Here is a 27476-nt window from a genome sequence, read left to right as displayed (position 1 = left end):
CTCCTGGAATCACTGTCAGTGTAGGCCGCATGTCTCAAACTTAAATGATCTTAAGGACGTCCCTATACCACGGTGCTGACTGAGAGCAGGTGACAGCCTCCCCAAGACACCCTGACCTGCTTCCCTTTGGGGACACTGCCTGCCCTGGTCAGTGAAGGGGCAACTGCCCCTCCAATCAGGGGGACACTGTGAGAGGATGGAGAGAACCAACTTCACTTTCCTCCACCTCGTTGCCTAACTGCCCCAGGACTGCTGTTGGCCAACACATCTGTTTTTCACGTGTTGAGCTGCAGGACAATGGACGACAGCGTGTGGCAGGAAGGCAGGAGGGGTTTAGCCAGAAACACTGTGAAATCCGTGAACACACATAGAGTGGGTTCTTTTTTGTTTTTTTGAGATGGAGTTTCGCTCTTGTTGCCCAGGCTGGAGTGCAGTGGCACAATCTCAGTTCACTGCAAGCTCCACCGCCCATGTTCAAGTGATTCTCCTGCCTCAGCCTCCCAAGTAGCTGGGATTACGGGCGCCCACCACCATACCTGGCTAATTTCATATTTTTAGTAGAGATGGGGTTTTGTAGACCAGTAGTAGGCTGGTCTTGAACTCCTGACCTTAGGTGATCCGCCCACCTCGGCCTCCCAAAATGCTGGGATTACATGCGTAAGCCACAGCGCCTGGCCAGAATGGGTTTTTAGAGAACCTCTGAAGGCAGGATCAGAGGAAAGGGGAGAATCTGCTTAGGAAAGCCCACTCAGAGGCCAGCTTTTGTGCAAGGATACAGCAAAGCCTCCCCAACGACCACCACAGTGCACACTACTGACTAGGGCTTAGTCTGGAATATTGACTAGGGCTTGGTCTGGAATACTGACTAGGGCTTGGTCTGGAATACTGACTAGGGCTTGGTCTGGAATACTGACTAGGGCTTGGTCTGGAATATTGACTAGGGCTTGGTCTGGAAGGACTGGGCTGCAACAAGACACTCAAAACTGCGGGTCAGGCCGGGCGCGGTGGCTCACACCTGTAATCCCAGCATTTTGGAAGGCCGAGGCGGGCGGATCACCTGAGGTCAGGAGATTGAGACCATCCTGGCTAACACGGTGAAACCGGTCTCTACTAAAAATGTAAAAAATTAGCCGGGCGTGGTGGCAGGCGCCTGTAGTCTCAGCTACTCGGGAGGCTGAGGCAGGAGAATGGCATGAACCCGGGAGGCAGAGGTTGCAGTGAGCTGAGATCGCGCCACTGCACCCCAACCTGGGCGACAGAGCAAGACTCCGTCTCAAAACAAAACAAAACAAATCTGCGGGTCAGCTCTGGCCCTTTCCAGCCAGCTTCCCAAGCAGCCCCGAGGCCCGCCCATCATACAGGCCTGCCATGGTGGTCTTGGGCTGTAGCTCATCAAGTGTCTCTGGGTAGTTCCCCATCCACAGGCACCTGGGGAAATGGATGCCATGGACAGCACAGCCTGGGCCCGGGCCTGGCCTGGATGTTCCCCACGGTGCCTGTTCTCCCTCCCTGTCATTCTCAAGGACGTCCCGGTTTGGACGGTGGCTTATGTGGCCACCCTGCCCAGGTCAGGCAGCTGATAAAGGAGTGGCTGGAACACAAATCCACCTTTCTGAGCACTACCCAGTGTGCGTTCCATCACAAATCCTGCCTGTGAGCCGGAGCAAAACGCCCCTGAGAAATCCATACTCAGGAAAAAACACTCAGCTGTGCGTGACTCACGCCTGTAATCCCAGCACTTCGGGAGGCCGAAGCGGGCGGATCACTTAAGTCCAGGAGTTTGAGATCAGCCTGGGCAACACGGCAAAACCTCATCTCTATAAAAAAATGCAAAAATTAGCCAGGCATGATGCATGTGCCTGTGGTCTCAGCTACTGGGGAGGCTAAGATGGGAGGATTCCTTGAGCTCAGGAGGTGGAGGCTGAAGTGAGCTGTGATCATGTCACTGCACTCCAGCCTGGGTGGCAGAGAGAAACCTCATCTCAAAATAAATAAATAAATCAAACACTCTATAAGACAGTCGACAGTCTTCAACCAAAGAGTAATTAAAATCTGGAAATGAGTCAACGACAGTGTCCAGGCCTAAGAAAGACAAAGGAAATTCAGCAGAAGGAAAGTTCACCAGCCTACAATCTCAGGAAGGGTCAGCAAAAATCAATTTGGCCCCTTTGACACTTCCTAATTCTGAGCACAGGGATGGAAAGTGCCGATTCCCCAGGGAGTCCCGAAGAAGCTTCACTCACCTGTCTCCTCTCCTGGGATCCGGGAAGTATTAAACATCCGCTCCCACTGAGCGGAGCAGAGTGGAATTGTGGATCCCAAAAGACGAATCTGTAACAAAAATATATTTCAAACCAACAATGAAAATCCCACAGAAGAAAAGCAGCAAGTTGGCCGGGTGTGGTGGCTCATGCCTGTAATCCCAGCACTTTGGGAGGCCGAGGCGGGCGGATCACGAGGTCAGGAGATCGAGACCATCCTGGCTAACACAGTGAAACCCCGTCTCTACTAAAAATACAAAAAAATTAGCTGGGCGTGGTGTCAGGTGACTGTAGTCCCAGTTACTTGGGAGGTTGAGGCAGGAGAATGGCGTGAACCCGGGAGGCGGAGCCTGCAGTGAGCCGAGATCGCGCCACTGCACTCCAGCCTGGGCAACAGAGCAAGACTCTGTCTCAAAAAAAAAAAGAAAAGAAAAGAAAAGCAGCAAGCAGCAAGTTAAGACCACATGGAAATGCTGAATGTGTTTTCTGTGCAAATTGCTTCGTTTGACTTCCTCTTTTCCAATGGTTCCCTGGAATGACTCGTTGGGGGGACTCATTAAACCATGCCAGGGTGCAACTTCCTGCACAGTTAAATCCTAAATAACACATTCTAATTGATTATTGATAACTGACACTTAAAACCAAAGAAATATTCCGGGAAGAAAAGGCTTGTTTCTTATGAGCAACTCACCAGCTAGTATTAGTTCAAAAACATCAAGGGCTTCTCCGAAGGGCAGATTACAGAACTAAAGTACAACAGATGTATATTCATTTAGGAGACACAAGGAGAATTAAATCTCAAAATAATTAGGCTGGGTGACAGAAACTAGAATTTAGAAAAAAAGAGTGCATACTGTATGATTCCACTTACATAAAGCTTTAAAAATTGCAAACTAATCTAGAGTGACAGATAGTAGACTGGGGGGTCCAGGACCAGATGGGAGGGAGAGATGACAAAGGGCAGAGGGGTTTTTGGGTTGACTGATGTATTCACCATCCTGACTGCAGTGATGATGGTTTCTCAGATGCATCAATATACACACATCAGAAGTTATCAAACTCTACACTTTATTTTTTATTTATTTATTTTTTTTGAGATGGAGTTTCACTCTTATAACCCAGGCTGGAGTGCAGTGGCATAATCTCGGCTCGCTGCAACCTCTGCCTCCCGGGTTCAAGCGGTTCTCCTGCATCAGCCTCCTGAGTAGCTGGGATTACAGGCGCGTGCCACCACGCCCAGCTAATTTTTGTATTTTTAGTAGAGACGGGGTTTCACTATGTTGGCCAGGCTGGTCTTGAACTGCTAACCTCAGATGATCTGCCTGCTTTGGCCTCCCAAAGTGCCAAGATTACAGGCGTGAGACACTGGGCCCGGCCACAAACTGTATATTTTAAACATGTGCAATATGTCAATTATATCTCTGTAAAGCTGTTTGAAAATAATTTTTTAAAGCAATTTGTTTGCCTACTGGTTTGATTTCCTCCCGGTCCAGTTTCCGCCTGTAAAGCAGGATGGCATGGATGGCGTTGCCAGCTCTTGCTGCCTGAATGTGAGTTGGAAGGATATACAGCAGATCCTGAAAAGCGAAAAAGGTGACATGGAGAGAATTTGCATAGGGAAAGATAAGCAAATTTAAATACATCACAGCACATCCTGCACGCTGTCACAATATTTCTAGAGATGCATCAATATACACACATATTCGGTTACATCTGTGATGCTACAAAATAAATGGTAATTTGATTTTCTACACTTTGTCTTTGACTTTGTAAATGTTTTATGAGAACATAAGTCCTCTAAAACTCTTGGGCTATTAAAGATAACTATTTGTACCAAATACCCTCATATAACACAGAGAAAGGAAAGCAAAAATTAGTCGGGGAGCAATTAGACAATCATGAAGTTTTCTGGAAGAGACACAATGAAAGGTTGAAATAATTGTTTATATAGAGCTGTGTGTGCAGCTTTCTAAATTTTGAGACCCTGTTCTAAATGTCTACATTTTCCACAATTGGAAGAAAAGGCCAAGGAACACAGGTCTAACCTACATTTTGGAAGAGTCTATGTCCACACCATGTCCGCATTGATGCAGAAAGTGCCTCTGTTTGTGGGAAATAAACACAGGTCTCCTGGCGGAAAGGGCATCAGATAAATAGCTCATTTCCAAATAGAGCAGGAAAAGAAGTTCTACGGACTACACTGACGGTTTTTCTTTCAGTCTGAGATTATTTCAGATGGGAAAAAAAAAGTTAAGAGAAAAAGAAAGGACAATTTTGAAACGAAGAAAAACAGAAAGAAAAAGCAAATGATAGGCCGGGTGCTCATGCCTGTAATCCAGCACTTTGGGAGACCAAAGCGCATGGATCACCTGAAGTCAGGAGTTTGAGACTAGCCTGGCCAACATGGCGAAACCCCGTTTCTACTAAAAATACAAAAATTAGCTGGGCGTTGTGGCAGGTGCCTGTAATCCCAGCTACTCGGGAGGCTGAGGCAGGAGAATCGCTGGAACCCGGGAGGCGGAGGCTGCAGTGAGATGAATTGCACCAGTGCACTCCAGCCTCCGCGACAGAGCGAGACTCTATCTCAAAAAAAAAAGAAAAAGTAAATGATTAAAAAATAAACGAGGGAAAAAAATAAAAGGAAGTGAAGGAATGGAAGGAAAAGGAAAGAGAAGAGTTACATTTGCCAGTTATTAAAGCAGTGGTCGAGAACCCAAATCGAGGGGCCTTCTAACCATCCATGCTTTGAAAGACAAAGCCCAGGAAACCAGAAACTACCGTCGATGCACACCCCTCTGGCGTCTCAGAAAACAGTAGGGTGAAGTGCAGCGCGCTGGTGGCAGGATCTTGGCCAACCCACTGTCCCTGAGCTCTAGGGGTTCTGCAGGGATCTTAAGGCTGCTGTGGCACTAAGTTCCAGTGCTAAGCCATAAAAACAGCAGGACAGGCTGGGCACGGTGGCTCACACTTGTAATCTCAGCACTTAGGGAGGCTGAGGCAAGTGGATCACCTGAGGTCAGGAGTTCGAGACCAGCCTGGATAACATGGTGAAACCCTGTCTCTACTAAAAATACAAAAATTAGCCAGACGTGGTGGTGGGCACCTGTAATCCCAGCTACTTTGGAGGCTGAGGCAGGAGAATCACTTGAACCCGGGAGGCAGAGGCTGCAGTGAGCCAAGATTGTGCCATTGCACTCCAGCCTGGGGGACAAGAGCAAAGTTCCATCTCAAAACAAAACAAAACAAAACAAAAAAACAGCAGGACAGGTACAGCACAGTGGGGAATTCCTGTTTGCCAGAAACTTATTTTTGCAACCCAAATCCCCCTGCCATAGCAGAGCACCCTGGGCTACTAGGCTAATACTGAAGGGTACTCACAGGGTCCTCCGGCCTGGAAGCAGGACAGAGAGGAGCATGAGCCAATCCCCAGAGCTTTCCCAGGCCGTCCACAGGCCTGTGAAGACACCACCTCTGTGGACAGACCCGCCGCCCCACCGTCCTCGTCAGACAGCAGCCCGGGCGGGGGGACTCACCATGGCATAGTAGTTGCTGTTCACCATGAGCGGCCCTCGTCCTCGGAGGTAGATGTACTCCTCCCACCAGTCGCTCACCTAGTAGGCGCAAACACCAGACAAACCCGCAGACTCAGCAGGGGCCATGCAGGCTCCCTGGCAGCAGCCCAGAGCCGCGGGGAAGGGCAGGCAGTGCTTTTGGCAGACATTTCGGCGTCTAACGGGGGCCATTCCAGAACAGGGAATGCAGTCCTAACTAGACAGAATGCAACACCGTGGGAAATGAAAAATGTTCTTTTTAAGTTGAGACAGGCAGAAAGAAGGTACATCACCTTCATTTTGTAGATGGTTCAAAAGGGACAAAAAAAGCCAAAACGGGAGGACTGCTTGAGACCAGGAGTTCGAGACCAGGCTAGGCAACATAGCAAGGCTCTAGATCAACATTCAAAATAAAAATAATAAATAAAATAAAAATTTAAAAATGTTTAAAGGATCAAATGGAAAGGAAATCATAAACGTTTGACTGCTAACATGTTTTAAAAACCAGTACTATGGGCTAAGCATGGTGGCTCACACCTGTAATCTCAGTACTTTGGGAGGCTGAGACAGGAAGATTGCTTGATGCCAGGAGTTTGAAGCCAGCCTGGGCAACATAGCAAGGTTCCATCTCTCCAAAAAAAAATTTAAGAAATTAGCCAGGTGTGGTGGCTCACGCCTGTAGTCTCAGCTACCTGGGAGGCTAAGGCAGGAGGGTCACTTGAGCCCAGGGGTTTGAGGCAACAGTGAGCTATGATCGTGCCACTGCATTCCCGCCCGGGCAACAGAGCAAGACCCTTTCTCAAATAAAAGAAAACAGAAACAAAGGCCAGGTGCGGTGGCTCACGCCTGTCATCCCAGCACTTTGGGAGACTGAGGCAGGCTGATCACTTGAGGTTAGGAGTTCCGGACCTGCCTGGCCAGCATGATGAAACCCCATCTCTACTAAAAATACAAAAATTAGCCAGGAGTAGTGGCGGGCGCCTGTAGTCCCAGCTACTCAGGAGGCTGAGGCAGGAGAATTGCTTGAACCTGGGAGGCGGAGCTTGCAGTGAGCCGAGCTTGCTCCACTGCACTCCAGCCTGGGTGACGAGTGAGACTTTGTCTCAGAAACAAAAGAAAAGAAAAGAAAACAACAACGAAAAAACCAGTGTTATGCAAAACTGCTCCACAGACTGCTTGTCTTCCTGCTTCCCAGGTCTCCCTGAAGAAGCCACCATCCCAGTCCGTGGCACTAACCTGGCATTCCGCAGGGTGTTGTCTCTATTCCCTGGCACATGTGTCCTAAGGCCACCCAGAGGCAGTGCCCCCCAACCACCTCACAGCTGCTGTCCCTTCACAGCCTGCTGGACCCAGGGATCGCTTCCTTTTCAGCTTTGTGCTGAAACACACGTACCTACAGAACAGTGCCCACGCAAGGGTCTCATGTGTGGAGAGCTGTGCAGAGAGCTAATGTTTACCAGTCCAGCACACCCGTGTAGCCAGCGAACATGCCCGGCCCCCTGGGGCTCGAGAGACCCCTCCAGGCACTGCCCATCCACCCACGATGCAACTTCTAGCACCACCTGCTGGTTCTGTCAGGGTCACTTTGGACACCTTCTCTTCCGTGTTAGTTGTTCCTCAAAGCTAGATTCCCTCCCTTGCTTTGTCTGCTGGAGGCCTGCTCTTGCCCTCCCAGCACGTGGAAGCCCAGCCAGCTCCCCGCACACAGGGTGCCAGCTAAGACGCTTCATTGGAGGAGATGCTCCTGGGACCACCGGGCCACACTCAACCCCAGGGAGGGGCATTCAGCACCGCCCTATCCCACACCATCCCTGCATCCACCAGCGAGCTCGGGAAGGATGCCCTTGGAATCAAGATAAACCAAAGAGGAGGATGGGAGCAGGTCTCTGGGGCAGCATGGCACTGCTGCAGGAGAAACAGCTCACAGGAGGACTCTCTGGGGAAGAGGGAATCAAAACTGTCGTTTCAGCCCTGTTATCCCTGCCCCTCAAAATTAGCGTCTTCATATAGAAAAATTTCATCAAGAAAAACTGTGTATACAGACTTACGTAATTTGTAGCCCACCAGGATTTTAACTTCAAATACCACTGTAATCTTGGTCCAAGACCGACAGCAAAATCTTGAGCAAGTGCCGTCATCCGTTTGAAGTCTTCTTCCTTCATAAGAGGCCTCACCGACTCTAGATACTGGGATTATCGGGAAAAAAAAATCACCCAAGTTAAAACATATTAATCAAAGCCTATGTTTGCCTCACTTGTGCCTTAGGAAAAGTTCTAACACATTGAAAAGGTTTTAGGCTGGGCATGGTGGCTCATGCTTGTAATCCCAGTACTTTGGGAGGTCAAGGCCAGTGGATCGCTTGAGCTCAGGAGTTCAAGACCAGCCTAGGCAACATGATGAAACCCCATCTCTACAAAAAAAAAACAAGACAAAAATTAGCTGGGCATGGTGGTGCATGTTTGTGGTCCCAGCTACCTGGGGGGCTGAGGTGGGAGGATCGCTTGAGCCCAGAAGGTTGAGGCTGCAGTGAGCCATGATCACGCCACTGCACCCCAGCCTGGGCAACAGTGAGCCCTATCTCAAAAAAAAAAAAAGAAAAACTTTAGACTCTTCCCCCAAGTTGGTCTTGGCAGTCCTTAGACAGGTAAACTCCCTTCAATGCTAAATGGTGTCATAGGGTATAATGATAATTTAACAATTAAACTTTTTCTTCCTTTATTAGCTTTAAAAGTGTCCCAAATCCTACATCACCAGAAAATCACCATTAAATTTTTAGAATTTAAAATAAATTCTAGATATGACAAGAAAAGTTAACAAGGAAATTTCAAGAATGTCTCTTATCTATTATTTGGCCCTTAATAAAAGATCTGTTCTGACCTAAGTAAGCTTTGATGACTTGTGATGGTGACCATGAGATGCTGCAGAGTCATGCTGAGAGCTGGGTGCTGGGGCTGGGCAGGTGCTCAGGCAGCAGGATGGGAACGAGCGGCTGGAATAGGTCACGGAACCAGGCCAAGGCCAGTGCCCCAGGTTCAGGGTTTCCAGCCCCCACCCCGCCTCGTCCTTTTACATGTGCTACTTTGGTTGAACAAATGCTCAGAGGTGGAAACACAGAGAGCAATTGTTTAAAAAGATACTCAAAAGCTTCTGCTACACACCTAAGCAAGCTCTTACAGAAAGTAACACTGGTCAGGTGTGGTAGCTCACACCTGTAATCCCAGCACTTTGAGAGGCTGAGGTATGAAGAGTGCTTGAGCCCAAGCAATCTTGACCAGTTCAAGACCAGCCTGGGCAACAGAGTGAGACCCCCCGTCTCTGCAAAAAAAAAATACAAAAATTAGCTGGGCGCGGTGGCACGTGTCTGTGATCCCAGCTACTTGGAAGGTTGAGGTGTGAGGATCACTTGGGCCCAGGAGTTCAAAGCTGCAGTGAGCCATGATCACACCACTGCATTCCAGCCTGGATGAGATGCTGTCTCCCCCAGCAACAAAAAGTAAAACTGTTGCTAACCCCATAATTTATCATGAAATATTTTAATCCGACAAGTTGTTTGTCTGCTGTAAAAAACAAAGCTTGGTGCAACAGTAATCTCTCTATAGTCCCTCCCTGTACATTGAAAAGTAAGACCCCACTCCCTTAAAAGGGCCACCTGTGGCTGGGCACGCTGGCTCATGCCTGTAACCCCAGCACTTTGGGCGGCTGAATCAGGAAGATTGCTTGAGCCCAGGAGTTCAAGACCAGCCTGGGCAACATGGCAAGACCCCGTCTCTACAAAAAAGTATTTGCAGGCATAGTGGTGCACACCTGTGGCCCCAACTACTTGGGAGGCTAAGGCAGGAGGATCACTCGGGCCCAGGAATTCAAGGTTGCAGTGAGCTAAGACGGTGCCACTGCATTCCAGCCTGGGCAAGAGAGTGAGACTCTGTCTCCAAAAAAAAGGGGGAGGGGGCAGGTGTCAAGCATCTTGAGGCTTATTCAAAGTAAAATGCCCATGAATGAGACAGAAAATCATGCCCTGAATGAGCTGAAGTGGAACCCTGAGCTACGCAACACAGACAGAGGTCACTGAAGGTCAAGCATCTCACGCTCACCCCATCCTGCCAGTGGAACAGGGGCTGTCAACAGCCCTGATTTGCAAGTGTGGGCACAGAAGAGGAGAGATGGGGTGGGCCAGATATGGTGGCTTGTGCCTGTAATCCCAGTACTTTGGGAGGCCGAGGTGGGCAGATCACTTGAGGTCAGGAGTTCGAGACCAGCCTGGCCAACATAGTAAAATCCTGTCTCTACTAAAAATACAAAAATTAGCCGGGCATGGTGGCACACACCTGTAATCCCAGCTACTCGGGAGGCTGAGGCAAGAGAATTGTTTGAACCTGGAAGATGGAGGCTGCAGTGAGCTGAGATCATGCCACTGCACCCTAGCCTGGGCGACAGAGCAAGACTCCGTCTAAAAAAAAAAAAAAAAAAAAAAAAAAGGAGAGATGGGAAGAAACTTACCAAGGCCAACAGGACTCAATAACCAAGGCTGGATTCAAACCCTCAGGGATTCAATAACCAAGCCTGGATTCAAACCTTTAGCCCGAGAAGTTTCTGCTTATTATAGTTTTAAAAATGGGGTCCCAGGATGTGGAAAAACTAAAGCACCCATGCACTGCTGGTTAGAATGCAAAATGGTGCAGCTGCGTGAGAGTCTCGTTGTTCCTCAACGAGCTACCACGGAATTCCCATGAGCCAGCAATTCCACTCCTGGATACATCCCCAACAGCGGATGAACAGGTCAATAAACTGTGGTCCTTCCATACGATGGAATATTATTCAGCCGCAAAAAGGGATAAAGTTCATCCATGCTACAACATGGGTGAACCCTAATGACATGCTAGTCACACAAGGCCACGTGATTCCATTTATGTGAAATGTCCAGAAGAGGCAAATCCATAGAGACAGACAGGAGATTAGTGGTTCTGAGGCGCTGGGAGAGGGAGGTAGAAGGATCGGGAGTGACTGCTTAGTGGCCATGAGCTTTTGGGTGATGAAAGGTCCTGGAACGAGACAGCAGTGAGGGCTGCGTGACATTACAAATGTACTTAGTGCCCCTGAACTGTACACTTGAAAATGGTTAACAGTACAATTCATGTTGTGTACATTTTACCATAATTTTTCTAAAAAGAAAGAAATGGAGCTGCTCCCTCTCCTTTTGTTCAATTAAAGAAAAAAAAAGACCAAAGCAGGTAGATCACTTGAGCTCAGGGGTTCAACACCAGCCTGGACAAGATAGTGAAACTCTGTCTCTGGGAAAAAAAAAAAAAAAATAGGGCCAGGCATGGTGGCTCACGCCTGTAATCCCAGCACTTTGGGAGGCCGAGGCGGGCAGATCACGAGGTCAGGCGATGGAGACCATCCTAGCTAACACAGTGAAATCCCGTCTCTACTAAAAATACAAAAAAAAATATTAGCTGGGCATGGTGGCGGGGGCCTGTAGTCCTAGCTACTCGGGAGGCTGAGGCAGGAGAATGGTGAGAACCCAGGAGGTGGAGCTTGCAGTGAGCCGAGATCGCGCCACTGCACTCCAGCCTGGGTGACAGAGCGAGATTCCTTCTCAAAAAAAAAAAAAAAAAAAAAAATATTGCCATATGTAGTGGCATGCACCTGTAGTACCAGCTACTCAGGAGGCTGAAGTGGGAGGATCATTTGAGCCCAGGAAGTCGAGGCTGCGGTGAGCCAAGATTGCGCCACGGCACTCTAGCCTGGGCAACAGAGTGAGACCCTGTCTCAGAAAAAAAAAAAAAAAAGAAAATGAAAAAGAAATGAGTAGTTTTGAGGATGAAATGATAGGCTTTCTAGGTAGGGCCTGGCTTTGAAGTGGGGCTGGTGTGTCAAGAAGCACCCTGTCCTCAGACCGGCTAGAAGCTGACTATCACCCCACCCTCAGCTGGTGACCCTCGCCAATCAGATCAAAAACATTTGCCACCCAGCAACAGATGAACGGATAAATAAAATATGGTCTAGCCATGCAATGGAATACTATTCAGCCATAAGAAGGAAGGAAATTCTGACACAGGCTGCTATGTGGATGAACTTTGAAGACATTACGCTGAGTGAAAGAAACCAGTCACAAAAGGACAAATATGATATGATGCCACTTATATGAGGTCCCTCAGATTGGCAAATCCAGAGGCAGAAAGTAGAAGAGAAGTTACTAGGTGGGGGGAGAGAAGAATGGGGAGTGACTGCAATCATTTAATACAATGTTGTATTTAGCAATTATCTAAAATAGCAAAAACTGGCCTGGCACAGTGGCTCATGCCTATAATCCCAGAACTTTGGGAGGCCGAGGCAGGTGGATCATTTGAGGTCAGGAGTTCAAGACCAGCCTGGCCAACATGGTGAAACCCCGTCTCTACTAAAAATACAAAAATTAGCCAGGCACAGTGGCGGGTGCCTGTAATCCCAGCTACTCGGGAGGCTGAGGCAGGAGAACTACTTGAACCCGGGATGTGGCGGTTGCAGGGAGCTGAGATTGCACCACTGCACTCCAGCCTGGGTGACAGAGGGAGAGTCCATCACAAAAAATAAAATAAAATAAAATAAAATAAAATAAAATAAAGCTTTAAAAAATGTACCAAGCAGTTCCTCTATGAAACCTGACACTTTAAAAAAACACCTAAGATGCAGCAGTGATGCATTGGGGGGAAAAAAAAAAAGAGTTCCTATGAGAACCCTACCAGGCACACCACTGAAGGCTACCTGAGCCAAATGACAGTGACCTAGTTCATCATAATTAAGACCTAAGCCTTAATCCACAGATGGCTGACATTTCAGTGTGAGGCCTAAGCCACACCTACCCTGTTCACAGTGTCTTTGACAGCCGGGACCGGCAGGCGAGGCAGCGATGTCTGGAAGCTGTACAACATGGGTTTTCGGCCTGAAAAGATCTTGACCATACCCTGAAGAGAGAGAATTATATTTTCAGTCTACTGCCATACCACCCTGAAGGCACCTGTTCTCTTCTGATCTCGGAAGCTAAGCAGGGTCGGGCCTGGTTAGTACTTGGATGGGAGAACTACAGTTTCAAAGACAAGGCTACGCTAAAGATCCGAAGCCACTTTTCCTGCGCGCACAATGTGCCAACCACTTACTGATTTCCTGTGTCGATTTATTCTTCATCTTGTCCATCCTCTCCCCGCCCCATACTTACAGGTTCTAGCAAATAAATATATGACCCCACCCTCCATGCCAATAAAAACCTGGGCAACATGGCAAAACCCCATCACTACAAAAAATTAGCCAGGCATGGTGGCATGTGCCTGTTGTCCCAGCTACTTGGGAGGCTGAGGTGAAAGAATTGATTGAGCCTGGGAGGGTGATGCTGCAGTGAGCCGTGATCACACCACTGCACTCCAGCCTGGGTGACATAGTGAGACCCTAAGTCAAAAAGCAAAACTAAAACAAACAAACCAAAAAACCAGGTGGAATCAAAGCCAAGCCTGACAGAGGCCGTGAGATGTCGCTGCCAGCGACAGGCGAGGACCCTGACCGTGCTTCTGCACCTAGTGTGAGTCTCACCCCACCTCCTTCTGCAAGGCTCTTAGTTTCAGGATGGGCTCCAGGCTCTAGGAACAGTAAGGAGGATCAACGTGCCTGGCCCTGAGCCAAGCCGAGGGGAAGCAGTGTCTTTCCTTCAGTCATTGCCAAGCCTCCCAGAGGGCACATCTGTGGCCCTTGGTTTTAGGCTAGATGATCAAGCCTGCATAATAACCAGTCACCTCAATGCCAACCAAAACAAAGACAGTCCTCGGGCCTAGGCAGGGAGTCCTGGTACTGCAGGGTGTTGGGACTCCGCTGAACCTCAGCTGCGAACCCACCATAGGGAGTGCCCTTTAGCCTGCTTTGCCAAGCGTGGGAGCCACCCCTGAGTCTCTTCTAGGTGTTAAATTCTGCTTCTCTAGAAATCAGAAATTTTATATCCAAATGGTAGAAAATTGATTTGAGAGAAAAAATTGGTTTGGCTGGGTGCAGTGGCTCATGCCTGTTAATCCCAGCACTTTGGGAGGCCGAGGAGGGGGGATCATTTGAGCCCAGGAGCTCGAGACCACCTGGCCAGCATGGTGAAACCCTGTCTATTAAAAATGCAAAAAATTAGCTGGGCGTGGTGGTGTGTGCCTGTGGTCCCAGCTACTGTGGAGGCTGAAGTGAGAGAATCACTTGAGCCCGGGAGGCGGAGGTTGTAATGAGCCGAGATTGCACCACTGCACTCCAGCCTGGGTGACAGAGCAAGATGCTGTCTCAAAAAAAAAAAAAAAAAAATTGTTTGACAAAGAGCGGAGTCCCAGTGTGTGGTGGGCACTGCAGTGACTCCCATGCTTCTCTCACAGGCAGGCTTCCCCAGAGGTTGGGACAGCAGCCCAGTCCAGGCAGGCACCACTGTGGGGGCCACCCTGAGGCGACCGAGCAGAAGGGCCCCGGGGCCAAGGTCGGGGCAGACAAGAAACCAAAGCAGACCCATGGCTTCGTATACACTGGCTGACCCACAGAGCAGCCCCATTCAAGAAAAATTCTGCAGAAAATGTTCTCACGATTACCTGGTCCATTGGAACCATTTAGGCCACTTGGCAAGACAGGGGTGAATAAAGCAGATGTTTCTTTACACATATCTGGCCCCAGAGATCCCGGTTGGGCTTGAGGTGCCAAGCAAAGCCCAAGGCCCAGGGCCATGACTACAACGGGCAGATAGTACATGGGGCACACGCCCGCCTGCAGGCGGTCACAGGGGCCCCAGCCCCCCAGACGGAGGCCTCGAAAGTCCAGAGATGATGCTCATCTTGGAGGGTTGATTTTCAGAAAAACTAAGCCCATAAATTTTTTTTTTTTTTTTTGAGACAGGGTCTGGCTCTGTCCCCTAAGCTGGAGTGCAGTGACGCAACCACAGCTCACTGCAGCCTTGACTTCCTGGGCTCAAGCGTTCCTCCCACCTCAGCCTCTCGAGTAGCTAGGATTACAGGCATGCACCACCACGCCTGACTAATTTGCCTGGCTAATTTGCCTGGCTAATTTTTGTGTTTTTAGTAGAGACAGGGTTTTGCCATGTTCCCCAGGCTGGTCTCAAACTCCTGAGCTCAGGTGGTTCACCGGGCTTGGCCTCCAAAAGTGCTGGGATTACAGCCATGAGCAGCCGTGCCCAGCCCCCATAAAAACATTTAAATTGAGGCTGGGTGTGATGGCTCATGCCTGTAATCCCAACACTTTGGGAGGTCAAGGTGGGCCGATCACTTGAGCTCAAAAGTTTGAGACCAGCCTGACCAACAAAACCCCATGTCTATTAAAAATACAAAAATTAGCCAGCCATGGTGGTGTGCGCCTATGGTTCCAGCTACTCAGGAGGCTCAGGTGAGAAAATCACCTGAGCCTAGGAAGTCGAGGCTGCAGTGACCCCTGATGGTGCCACTGTACTCCAGCCTGGGCAATAGAGCAAGACCCTGTCTCAAAAAGAAAAAAAAAAAAAAAAGCTGGGTACAGTGGTTCACACCTGTAATCCCAGCACATTGAGAGGCCAAGGCAGGATCACCTGATGTCAGGAGTTCAAGACCAGCCTGACCAACATGGTAAAACCCCGTCTCTACTAAAAATACAAAATTAGCCAGGCATGGTGGTGCATGCCTGTAATCCCAGCAACTTGGGAGGCTGAGGCAGAAGAATTGCTTGAACCTGGGAGGCAGAGTTTGCAGTGAGCTGAGATCACACCATTGCACTCCAGTCTGGGCAACAAGAGTGAAACTCCATCTCAAAAAAAACTAAAATGAAAAAAAAAAAAAAAATTAGAAAAACATTTAAATCATGAAATTTGGACAAGCATCCACATATATATGGCAAAGCCATTACCTTAAATAAGGGACCCTTGGGCTGAGGGCCAAAGCAAGCTGGGGGAACATTCCAGAAGCTAAGTCCGAGTCATGGGAGCCTGTCCGAGGGGTCAGCTAAGGTAACCATTTAATGCCTGACAACAAGTGAGTCAAGAACGCTACAAAGAACTGGATGGACAGCACTTTTATTTGATGAATGACCTGAACTACAAACCGAGCAGACCTCAATATAAAATGCTGCAGGTCTCACTAATGTTACGAAAGAGAAGCACTCTTTGGCCCCTGCTTTTGTGTCATGGTGACTCAAACCTCTCCAGCCATTCAAGGTTGAGGCCCAAGTCACCAACCAAGCATCGAGGGAGAAAAGGTCGCAGGGGTGTCCTTCCTCAGGGGTGTCCTTCTTCCCAAAGCCCAAACTGTCCACCCTCCTCCACAGCCAGAGGGACACGCAATTACCATCCAGATCTTGGTGGCGCGACTCATCTTGCCGTGCTCAGTGAACATCCACCCGTGGTAGGAGAGCAGCACTTTCAGGGAGTAGCGCATGGTGACAATGAGGGCCACCCACAGCCCGGTGCCAAACAGTACGCCGCTGACCACGTTCTTCGTCTGGCTGGACATGCAGTTGCTGTGGAGACAGACCCAGACAAGGGAGGCTGTGCATGAGGCCACACGGTGCCACCGACACCACCGGTGACACCACAGACGCCACATGCTGCAGGGCCCAGCAGCCTGCCCCAGGTACAGCCGGGAAAGTCAGAGAGAGAGCACTTGCAGGAAGTGAGCTCTTAAAACACTCATGGGCCCTCTCCTCCTCACCCCAAAACCAATCACGCCGAAAGTAGCTGGCAGACCCAGGCGCCCGGGGCAGGCCTGTATGCTCTTTTCCCAGAGGTCCCTTCAACCCGATCTGCTCGGGTGGCCTTGAAACCAACCAGGGCTAATTTGTGTCTTCTGGAAAAAGACACAGCTTTCTCCAGGACCTCAGGACCAACGGCAGAGGGGATGCTGTGAGGCCGACCTGTGCCTCCCCGGCAGGTGTGCAGGAGATTCTGGGCCACTTTCTTCAGCTCTTGATGAATTTTTTTCTCTCGAACTTACTTTTAGATGTAATCCTAATCTCAAATTATTTGTTACAACTGTTACCTCCAGTATTTATATCAAAAGAGCTTGTTTTTGACTTAGGCGTATTTAACACAAATAAAGAAACGGACTCTGTAAAACGGTCATGTAAATATTCAACTTAAATACAGGAAGTGTTTTTGTTTGTGAAGGAAGGTAGTATATATTATGCTAAAGATGGGACTTTAAAAATGAGATGAAATGCAGCTTTTTTTTTTTTGAGACAAGAGTCTCGCTCTGTTGCCCAGGCTGGAGTGCAATGGTGCGATCTTGGTTCACTGCAACCTCCACCTCCCAGGTTCAAGTGATTCTCCCACCTCAGCCTCCTGAGTAGCTGGGATTACAGGTGCACACCACCACATCCAACTAATTTTTGTATTTTTTGTAGAGATGGGGTCTTGCCATGTTGCCCAGGCTGGTCTCAAACTCCTATCAGGTGATCCACCTGCCTCGGCCTCCCAAAGTGCTGGGATTATAGGTGTGTGCCACCGTGCCTGGCCAGAAATGCAGCTATTTTGTGGTTTGTTTTAGTTTTGGTTGTTTTGGGAACTGCAAAATATTTTTTAAATGAAAACTATTTAAGCATGCTTCAAATGATTAAAACACCAATATGTATAACCTAAAGGTGTCCCTAATATTTGAAAAGCACTAATTTGGCCAGGTGCAGTGGCTCAAGTCTATAATCCCAGCACTTTGGGAGGCCGAGATGGGTGGATCACTTGGGTCCAGAAGTTCGAGACCAGCCCTGGACAACATGGCAAAACCCCATCAATACAAAAATAAAATTTAAAAAAGAAAATAAAATAAGAAATAAAAATAATAAATAATAAATATTTCTTCAAAATGAGAAATAAAAAAAAGAAAACCACTAATTTAACACTGTATAATATTTAAGTGGACAAAAACAAATTATCTTCAAAGTTATATACTCTTGCTCCAAAATGTATATCTTTCTATAACCCGTGAAATCTAGCACTGGAGTTGAACTGTAGTCTCTTTTTTAAACCTATACACTCTTTTCTGGTCATCTAACCTATAAACAAACTTGGGTTTAGGCATTTAAGAAGCTATCTTTTAGATAATCTACATTTTAGATTACTGAAAGAAAAGACCTATATACTTACTTGATTTGCAAAAATAAAAATATTTTAGCATAAACAAACAAATGACACATTCAAGATTTTTAAAAATATAGACATAGAGGCACTTAGATAAAAAATGTTAGCAAAAAGCCTTCTTTGAAAGGACATGCTCCTTACAAGGCTGTTGGGGACAGACTCAGAGACAAACCTCACATGACACGTATGACTCCACTTTTTTATTCTTTCTTTTTTTTAAGAGATAGGGTCTCACTATGTTGCTCAGGCTGATCTTGAACTCCTGGGCTCAAGCGATCCTCCTGCCTCAGCCTCCCAAAGTGCTGGAATTATAGGCCACCGCGCCCAGCCTGACTCCACTTTTGAAGGCAGCGGCCCAGAGATACTGCAGATCCCCTCCAGGACAGGAAATGGCCCATGAGGCTGGAAGACGCTGGCCCTTAACCCGGCCTTTCTAAATTTAGGCCAGGGATGGCCCAGTTTACCAAAATAGGTTTAAGAGGTACAAAGAAACAAATCTTACAAAGATTATTAAGGGCTTTAAACAGTCAACACTTCTAAATATAATCCAGTTTTAAGAGAGCGCCTACACTAGAGAGTAAATTAAAGATCTGGCCCGGGTGCAGTGGCTCACACCTGTAATCCCAGCACTTTGGGAGGACGAGGTGGGTGGATCACTTGAGGTCAGGAGTTCAAGACCAGCCTGGCCAACATGGCGAAACCCCATCTCCACCAAAAATACAAAAATTGGTTGGGCATGGTGGTGTGTGCCTGTAGTCCCAGGTACTCAAGAGGCTGAGGCAGGAGAATCACTTGAACCTGGGAAGCGGAGGTTGCAGTGAGCCGAGATCACACCACTGCACTTCAGCCTGGGCAACAGAGTGAGACTCCATCTCAAAAAGAAAAAAAAAAAAGATATTCATTAACCCTATGAGAGAATGAAAAGTACGTAGGAACAGCTCCACGTGCAAGGCTCGGAGGCAGCTATCCACTGCAGGCCTGCAGGTCCTAGGACCTCAAGGAAGAGAGCAGCCAGGCCTGCTCCGAGCGCCCAGGTCTGCCAACTGCTTTCTGAGTGACAGCAATGACAGCAGTCCCCAGGCAGACAAGGAACCTGGCAGGCATCCCAGCCAGGCATGCTTCTGCTAAAATGACTGGGAACTTTTATGATGTTTCTTGCAGACACTTATAGAGGCCTGAGCCAGCGTCCCTGAGCTACCTCAAGGTCTCAAGGTTGCAAGCAACTCAGCTGGACACTTGATGACTCTGGAGGATCCAGGGGCTTCCTGGAGAAGGAACAGGATGTGGAGGGGTCCTCTGCAGACCCTTCGCAAAAAGAGGGTCAGGAATCAGGGCACCTGCTCAAGCTGTCATCAGGAGACTCAGACCGTTAATCTGCTTAATCTTTTATTTCTAGTCATCAGAATTCAAGGCTGGGCACGGTGGCTTACACCTGTAATCCCAGAACTTTGGGAGGCCGAGGCAGGTGGACCACCTGAGGTCAATAGTTCGAGATCAGCCTGGCCAACATGGTGAAAACTCATCTCTACAAAACATACAAAAATTAGCCAGGCGTGGTGGCGGACACCTGTAATCCCAGCTACTCAGGAGGCTGAGGCAGGAGAATTGCTTGAACTGGGGAGGTGGAGGTTGCAGTGAGCCGAGATTGCACCATCGCACTCCAGCCTGGGCAACGGAGCAAAAACTCCATCTCCAAAAAAAAAAAAAAATCAAATTCAGCCGTTAACTGTGAGTGAGTTTTCGTTTACGTCCCTTTTTCTGCCAGTTTATTTTCTTATTTCTTTCTGATTAAACAATATTTATATGCAAACAACCCGGAAGGCGTGACTATAAGGATCCAGAGCTTCGTTTTTTAGCTTAGCCCAGACCCGGCATTGTGCCTTCACCTGTAACTCCGGGCCCCAGAACAAAGCCCAATTATGAGGAGTTGGTGGCTATTATTGCCCTCAGGTGATCCACCCACCTCGGTCTCCCAAAGTCCTGGGATTACAGGTGTGAACCACTGTGTCCAAATGGCAAAAATGCCATTGGTGTAAACAAGCAGCACAGAAATCGAATCAAACGTCTGGCATGGGGCAGCAGGGACACTTCCGAGACACTGTGGAGCTTTCCGACCGGAAAGTAAAATGTGTGTCCAAGCGCAAGGGTCACGGCTGCACGAGGAAGCTGAGTCACCCTGCGTTCCACCGTCTGGATGTTCAAATGGCGGTAAAGCAGCGGTGTTCACTCGCATTTGTCTCACGGAAGCTTCTGGGGCAGGGGGTGGGGGGACCTCAGTGCTACACTGAAGAAAGCACAGATTTCAGAGCTGCGCAAAGCTGGGTTTGAACTCTAGCTTCCCCGCTCCCTCTTCCTGTGACTTGGGCAGACACCTGCATCTGTCTGAATGCTTCCTCACTGGTAAAATGGACCCTAATGAGAGGTTACTGCAGTGCAGGCTCTGACCTTCCTAGATGGGAGTCTGGGCCATCTCCAGAACTGGATGGAATAACGGACATCACAGGCGTGCAATAAACATGCGCTATCAACAGGCGGCAGATGGTTGGAAAAAAACAATAAAATGAACATGTGCTGAATGTTACCTAAGGTGTCTCTGGGCCTTATCTCTTGGTAGCAAGAAATAAGCCCCAGGAAAATCCAAAACCCTAGGGGTGGGAGTGACGGGGGGTCCCATAGAGATTTCTAAACCACCCTGACAGAGAGTTAAGTAGGTGAGGTCCCTGCAGAGACCCCACGGCAGTCAGTTCAAGGGTCACAGCACTCTGGGATGAACAGACTCCAGGTGCAAAGAAATGACTACATGGGGAATCAGCCCTTTGAGCAGAAATTCCGTTTCAGAGCCCTGTTGGCCAGGCTAAGGGCACTGTCATTATTGGCCAAACCCTCTGGCCCTGACACCTTCCGAGGGGTGCCCCAGGGCCACTGCCACTCTTCTCACCCTGGTCTTCAGAGGAAAGGCTGCAGGGGACCGCAAACTCCAAGGGGGACCTTAACGCCACCCAGGAGACGGGAAGAAAGCTGACGTGAGAACAGCATCAGGAGCTTCACATCGAATCCAGAACAGTGACAATCATCACATTTGAAGAGACATAAAAACAGCAATAAAATCGGTAACTTCCCAGACAATTGGAGATTTCAGAGGATTACTTACGTCGTTTCCAGGGTCCGATTGATTTTTGCAATTATTCCTAACGAGGGGTCGATCTTGGCATACATCGTTGTCATCACACCCACCACCACGATGAGCCAACTGGAAGGGCTCGCCGGGTACACGCCAGTGATGATGCCGTTCTAAAGACAGACACACGGGCCGTGAGCGGTGTCCTCCCACAACCCACAGGGCAACGATGCTTCATGGCCCCCGGCAGCAGGGCTGCTGGGACGGCAGGCAGTGAGAAGAGGGTGTCTGCAGCGTGCGTGCACTGAGAAACCACGCCCCACAGGCTGGGACTCTCCCCAGAATTTACAGCCTGCAATGATTCCAGTTTCCTCCCTTCCGCTACTTCTGAGCCAAAACCCACCCTGAAAGCTTCCCCAAGAGTGGACGCCCCAGGACACGATAATCAGCCCAGGCACTAGTTTAGCTGGTGAAGGACGTCACTGAGCCACCATGACGTCCTGTCCCCAGCCTGCTGTCTGGAATGCCCCGAGACCCCAGCTCCAAAACTGCTCCTCTCGCCGCCCCTGTGTCAGAAGGGCTGCTTAACCCTGAAGATTTCATGGGAGACCTCACCCCATGTCGAGAATTTGCTGTAAAATACTCCAGCCAAAAAAAAAAAAGGATTATATCAAACAAAATTGGCAAAATTGTTGAAACAAGGAAGGGAACGGTGGGGATCTTTAATCAGTCCTCTTCGCTCTTGTGTATGTTTGACAACTCCAAGTAAAAAAAATTCTTCCTAAACCATCCTAATAAGATATTGATTTGACCAAGATAATGGATTAAAAATGACCAAAGTAGGCCAGGTGCTGTGGCTCACGTCTGTAACCCCAGCACTTTGGGAGGCTGAGGTGGACCGATCACTTGAGGTGAGGAGTTTGAAACCAGCCTGATGAACATGGTGAAATCCTGTCTCTACGTAAAACACAAAAAATTAGCCAGGTGTGGTGGCGGGCGCCTATAGTCCCAGCTACTCAGGAGGCTGAAGCAGAACAATCACTTGAGCCCGGGAGGCGGAGGTCGCAGTGAGCCAAGGTTGTGCCATTGCACTCCAGCCTGGGCAACAGAGTGAGGCTCTGTCTAAAAAAAAAAAAAAAAAAAAAATTAGCCGGGCATTGTGGTGGCACCTGTGGTCCCAACTACTTGGGAGGATGAGACAGGAGGATTGCCTGAGCCCAGTGAGGCTACAGTGAGCCGTGATCACACCACTGCACTCCACCCTGGGCAACAGAGCAAGACCCTGTCTCAAAAAAAAAAAAAAAAAAAGAGGGGAGGGGAGGGGAGAGGGAGAACAACATTCCCACTGGGTTGAATATGATGGCCAAGCCTCTGCATCCAAGTTTCTATTCTCCCAGATTCCAAGGTGAAAAAGAGCAGCTCTCGGTGAGCCGAGCTAGTGCCTCAGTGACATGTCGGATGTCACCTTGGTGGGTTATTTATCTGGGCCCAAGAACCCACAGGCTGAGCCCCAGGGACACCCGTGCAGCTGTGCTGGCTCCCAGGGGCTTGCCCGCCTCCCCGCTGTCCCTGCTGCCACCTGCTCTTGAGCTTAGGCCTTTCTCAGTGGCCCACTTCAGTGCCGCCCTTGGAGAAGGAGCACTGGGAAGCCCACAAACTGAACTGAGCTACCGCTGGGGCTGGCGCGGGGGTCCGGGGGGGGATGTCTACTTTTGACTTGATGAACTTTCACCTAGTTTGCGTGTTTTCAAACATGCACTTATTCCTTCTATGATGTTTAAAATAAATTAAAATACATGGAAAAACAACACACTTACTTAAAAAAGAACAAAGTTCCACTTCTTTAGATAAACAGAATTGAGAACGTGGACTCAACTGTATTTGAACTTATGTGGAGAGTTTCTTTTTTTGTTTGTTTTTTTTGAGACAGAGTCTCACTCTCTCACCCAGGCTGGAGTGCAGTGGCATGATCTCGGCTCACTGCAAGCTCTGCCTCCTGGGTTCACGCCATTCTCCTGCCTCAGCCTCCTGAGTAGCTAGGACTACAGGTGCCCGCCACCATGCCCAGCTAATTTTTTGTATTTTTTAGTAGAGACGGGGTTTCACCGTGTTAGCCAGGATGGTCTTGATCTCCTGACCTCGTGATCTGCCCGCCTCGGCCTCCCAAAGTGCTGGGATTACAGGTGTGAGCCACTGTGCCCAGCCCTTATGTGGAGAGTTTCTAATGTGTGAATGTTTTATCAACAAAGTAGTTATTACATCCACTTGCTGAAGTTTGGAAAAAAATTTTTTTGTTTTTTTGAGACAAAGTCTCGCTCTGTTGCCCAGGCTGGAGTGTGGTGGCTCAGTCATGGCTCACTGCAGTCTCTGCCTCCCAGGTTCAAGCGATCCTCCCACCTCAGCCTCCTGAGTAGCTGGGACTACAGGTGCATGCCATCACACCGCCTAATTTTTGTATTTTTTGTAGAGATGGGGTTTTGTCGTGTCACCCAGGCTGGTCTTCAACTCCTGAGCTCAAGCGATCACCACCTCAGCTTCCCAAAGTGCAGGGATTACAGGTGCAGGCCACTGCACCTGGCCTGGAAAAAATCCTATTTGAACAAGGCGTAAAGGATTCTGACTCAGAGCAGAAGATGTGAATTCTAGTCTTTACTCTGCCTTCTATTAAGTAGGTCGCTGGCCCTTTGAGCCTCCATTTCCCAGCCTGCTTTAACGCATGCCAAGTCCATCCACCTGCCTAATGGAACTGCCCCAAGCATCCAGTGAGCTAAAGTCTAGTGACAGTGTCCCCAAGCCTTAAGTACCACGGAAATAGGTAAGTGATATGCAGTCGCCAGTCTGAAACACGTAGACCTCAATAGCTGCCAGAGCCCCGTTCTTAGATATTAAAAGGCATACTGTGTAGATTTCAACAAATCTCAGAAAACCTTGAATCTGATGAACTTCTTTTTCCAGGAATGAAGTCCAGAGAGATAGATCTGTCTAAGAGCTTCGTGGCTCAGCCGCAGGTCAATCCCGTCCGGAGTGACCGTGAACTGAAAGGCCACAGCTTGGTGAGCTTCTGCCATCTTCAGAGAGAACCTGGAAGGAGAAGGAGAAAATGTAACACCGTGGAACGTGTGACCAGACACTAAAAAAACCCTCATACAGAAGTGCCATTCCTTCTGAACTTAAGTTCTTCCTCCTCACTTAACAGATTTAATACTTTTCATCAACAGACCAATTCCATCACCACAGCTGGCACCCCCTTGCCTGTCCACCGCTACAAAGACAGGTGCCGCCTCTGCTTAGAGGCCCAAGATGATCATCAGGAGCCAGGCCCGTGGTACCCCAACCCTGGCCCTGGACGTCCCCCGGAACCACGCTTCCAAGCCAGCATCCAGGCGTGTGGTACCTCAACCCTGGCCCTGGATGTCCCCCAGAACCACGCCTCCAAGCCAGCATCCAGGCTCTGCTGACGCAAAGCCCACGGCGCTTCAGCAACTCGCACAGCACAGACAAATCTCAATCTTGCAGCCAGGCCCTTGGAGGCTGGCATTAGAAGAGGCCCAGAGTGTCCACGCAGGAGTCCACGAAGGAGCCCACGACAGCCCTAGACCCTCCCTAAACTTCGAGCGCAGATCAATCCCAAATGCCTCTGCCTCTGGTGTGTGTGGCTGTTCTTTTGAGAAACTGTTCTAGGGTTTCAGAGAGACCCACGAATACTCCATGAGTCACGTGCACAGACGGCTCAAGAATGGGTGTTCACAGACGGAGCGGGCCTTCTTCCTCGGAGGCAGCGGCTGAAGCGGAACCTGCCTTGGCGGCCCCGTGGGCTGAATGGATCCCAGGGCGCTGCAGTCCAGACCCAAGCACAGCCCCTGGGGACAGCATCCCCTGCCCGGCTGCAGAAAACTGCTTCCGGATCTGCTACATCCCTCCTGTCCCCTTCATCCTGGCTCCGGCCGCCTTCCTTAAGGCTCCTTGGCACAGCCCTTTAGCACAGCACAGCCCACCCCCCTCCCCTCCTGGACCCCCCGGGGCGGTGGCGCCTGCCCTTCTCACAGTGCCTCCTCCACCTCCTCCCAAGCTGCCTGCCACAAAGTACTAAATGGATAAAAGAGAAGCGAAGAGGAAAAAACTATCAAGGACCATAATAAAAATCCAAAAACTCGTGTGTGTGTGTGTGTGGTGTGTGTATATGTGTGTGGTATGTGTATGTGTATGTGGTATGTGTGGTGTATGTGTGTGGTGTGTGCGTGTGTGGTGTGTGTGTGTGGTATACGTGTGTATATGTGTGTGTGGTGTGTGTGTGCGGTATACGTGTGTATGTGTGTGTGGTGTGTGTGGTGTGTGTGGGTGTGTGTGGGGTGTGTGTGTGGTTGTGTGTGGGGGTGAGTGTGTGTGGTGTGTGTGTGGTGTGTGGGGGGGGGTGCGTGGGCGTGTGTGTGGTATGTGTGGGGGGTGGGTGTGTGTGTGGGTGTGTGGTGATATGTGATTGTGTGGGGGGGTGGGTGTGTGGGTGCATGTGTGTGTGGTGTGTGTGTGTGGGTGTGTGTGCGTGTTCTCACCACAGGATGATTTTCCTGTTTTCACCCACTGATGCCCCCTGAAGGCGAGATCAAAATCAGTGGCTATCACAGTTTCAAAGATCCGCTGTTACAGAAATCAGCCTGGCTCAGTCCTCCACCAGCCAAAACACAGAACCATCCGCTGGCAGGCCCTAGAAAGGCACCCGACTTCAGATATCTGTCCATATTACAAATATTTGTTGACTGCCTCCAACGTGCCAGCCGAGGAGAAGAGCTGCGCACCAGCAGAAAAGGTCCCTCTGCCCTCCCACAGCTTAGACCGGGCTAATAAGCAACGCATGAGCAGTGCTCTGGTGCAGGAAGGGGAGGTGCCAAGGGGACCTCTCAGGAGACAGTGAAGCCAGGAGAAGGAGCAATCATGGGAAGAGCAGGCAAGAGCTGGAGGCAGGAAGGGCAGGAGGCTGGGGTCAAGGGCAGGAAGCTGGGGTCAAGGGCAGGAAGCTGGGGTCAAGGGCAGGAGGCTGGGGTCAAGGGCAGGTGTCTGGGGGTCAAGGGCAGGTGGCTGGGGTCAAGGACAGGGTGTCGGGGGGGGTCAAGGACAGGGTGTTGGGTCAGTGGCAGGACAGCTAAGGTCAAGGGCAGGCCAGCTGGGGTCAAGGGCAGGGTGTCAGGTCAAAAGCAGGTGTCTGGGGTCAAAGGCAGGGTAGCTGGGGTCAAGGGCAGGTGTCTGGGGTCAAGGGCAGGTGTCTGGGGTCAAGGGCAGGTGGCTGGGGTCAAGGACAGGGTGTCTGGGTTCAAGGGCAGGGGGCCAAGTTTGGAGAGGAAGGCAGAGGCAGCCGGTGGGAGGTGGCAGGGTTTTGTGCTAGCAATGGAGAAGCATCCAAGGGCCTGGAGAAAGGGGAACCTGCCACTATTTCTGTTCTAAAGACCACTCTGGCTGCTGTATGGAGTATGGGTGGGGATGGGGAAGCAGGACCAGTAAGAAGCTGAGGCTGTCTTCCAGGAAGGTGCATGGGCCTGGCCCAGTCTGTCAGTGACAGGGACAGTGACAGTGTGGACAATGACCCACACAAGACAGTCTGCAGAGGCACCTTGAGCTGCACGTGCTGGTGAAATGGGCACTCGGGCTCCTGACTTGAGCCACCCACTCAGTGAAGCCAGGTACCGACAAGGGACAGTCTCAGGGAGGGAAGGAGGCAGGCTGCGGCAGAAGCTGAGAATTCATGTCTGGACCTGCCACATGTGAAATGTCACCAGGACATCCGGGTGGAGATGCCCCACATCGCCAGAGCGAGGGAGGAGCTAGGCAGGACGACATACCCGGGAGGTATCAGCACAGAACCTGCCAGCTCTGCCTCAGTGACTCTGAAAGAGTAATTTGGCAAAACTACATTCCACCAGCTATAACTTCAGCTTAGAGCAATTTGCAAAGCAATCGACAATATGTATGGGCCAGGCACGATGGCTCATACCTGTAATCCCAACACTTTGGGAGGCTGATGTGGGAGGATCGCTTGAGGCCAGGAACTCAAGACCAGCCTGGGCAACATGGCGAAACCTCGTCTCTAAAAAAAATAAAAAATTAGCCAGGTGTGGTGGCGTGGGCCTGTAGTCCCAGCTACTTGGGAAGCTGAGGCAGGAGGATCCCTTGAGCTCAGGAGGTAGAGGCTGCAGTGAGCCATGATCACGCCATTGTACTCCAGCCAGGGTGACAGAGTGAGACCCTATCTCAACAACAACAACAACAACAAAACAATAGTATTTACATATTATTTAGTAGGCATGCAGCCAACTCCCATGGCCTGGCCAGTTTTAAAGGAATGGATCCCATTTTTGAAAGCAGCAAGATCACCAAGCAGATGTTTGCCATGGGTTGAAGACGGCATCAAAGCAAGCAGCTCTGAACCATTTCTCAAAAAGCTATCTAAGCAGCTGTAA

The 27476-nt window shown here is 49.6% G+C and overlaps 1 protein-coding gene across 1 annotated transcript in view; it reads right to left on the bottom strand.

The window, feature by feature from the left end:
* CPT1A (carnitine palmitoyltransferase 1A) overlaps positions 1 to 27476 on the bottom strand; it is an 87330-nt gene that overhangs the window by 37753 nt on the left and 22101 nt on the right. Inside the window, exons 2-9 of the mRNA XM_054439228.2 lie at positions 23955 to 24108; positions 21061 to 21200; positions 16126 to 16297; positions 12655 to 12756; positions 7861 to 7998; positions 5795 to 5872; positions 3731 to 3838; positions 2244 to 2331 (exon numbers count right to left, since the gene is read on the bottom strand). Coding sequence (XP_054295203.1) covers positions 2244 to 2331; positions 3731 to 3838; positions 5795 to 5872; positions 7861 to 7998; positions 12655 to 12756; positions 16126 to 16297; positions 21061 to 21200; positions 23955 to 24095 — 967 coding nt within the window. The 5' untranslated portion in view covers positions 24096 to 24108. The remainder of the gene's footprint in view (positions 1 to 2243; positions 2332 to 3730; positions 3839 to 5794; positions 5873 to 7860; positions 7999 to 12654; positions 12757 to 16125; positions 16298 to 21060; positions 21201 to 23954; positions 24109 to 27476) is intronic.

Source organism: Pongo pygmaeus, chromosome 9, assembly GCF_028885625.2.
Source record: "Pongo pygmaeus isolate AG05252 chromosome 9, NHGRI_mPonPyg2-v2.0_pri, whole genome shotgun sequence".
NCBI lineage: Eukaryota > Metazoa > Chordata > Mammalia > Primates > Hominidae > Pongo > Pongo pygmaeus.
This window is presented reverse-complemented; position numbering and strand designations above follow the sequence as displayed.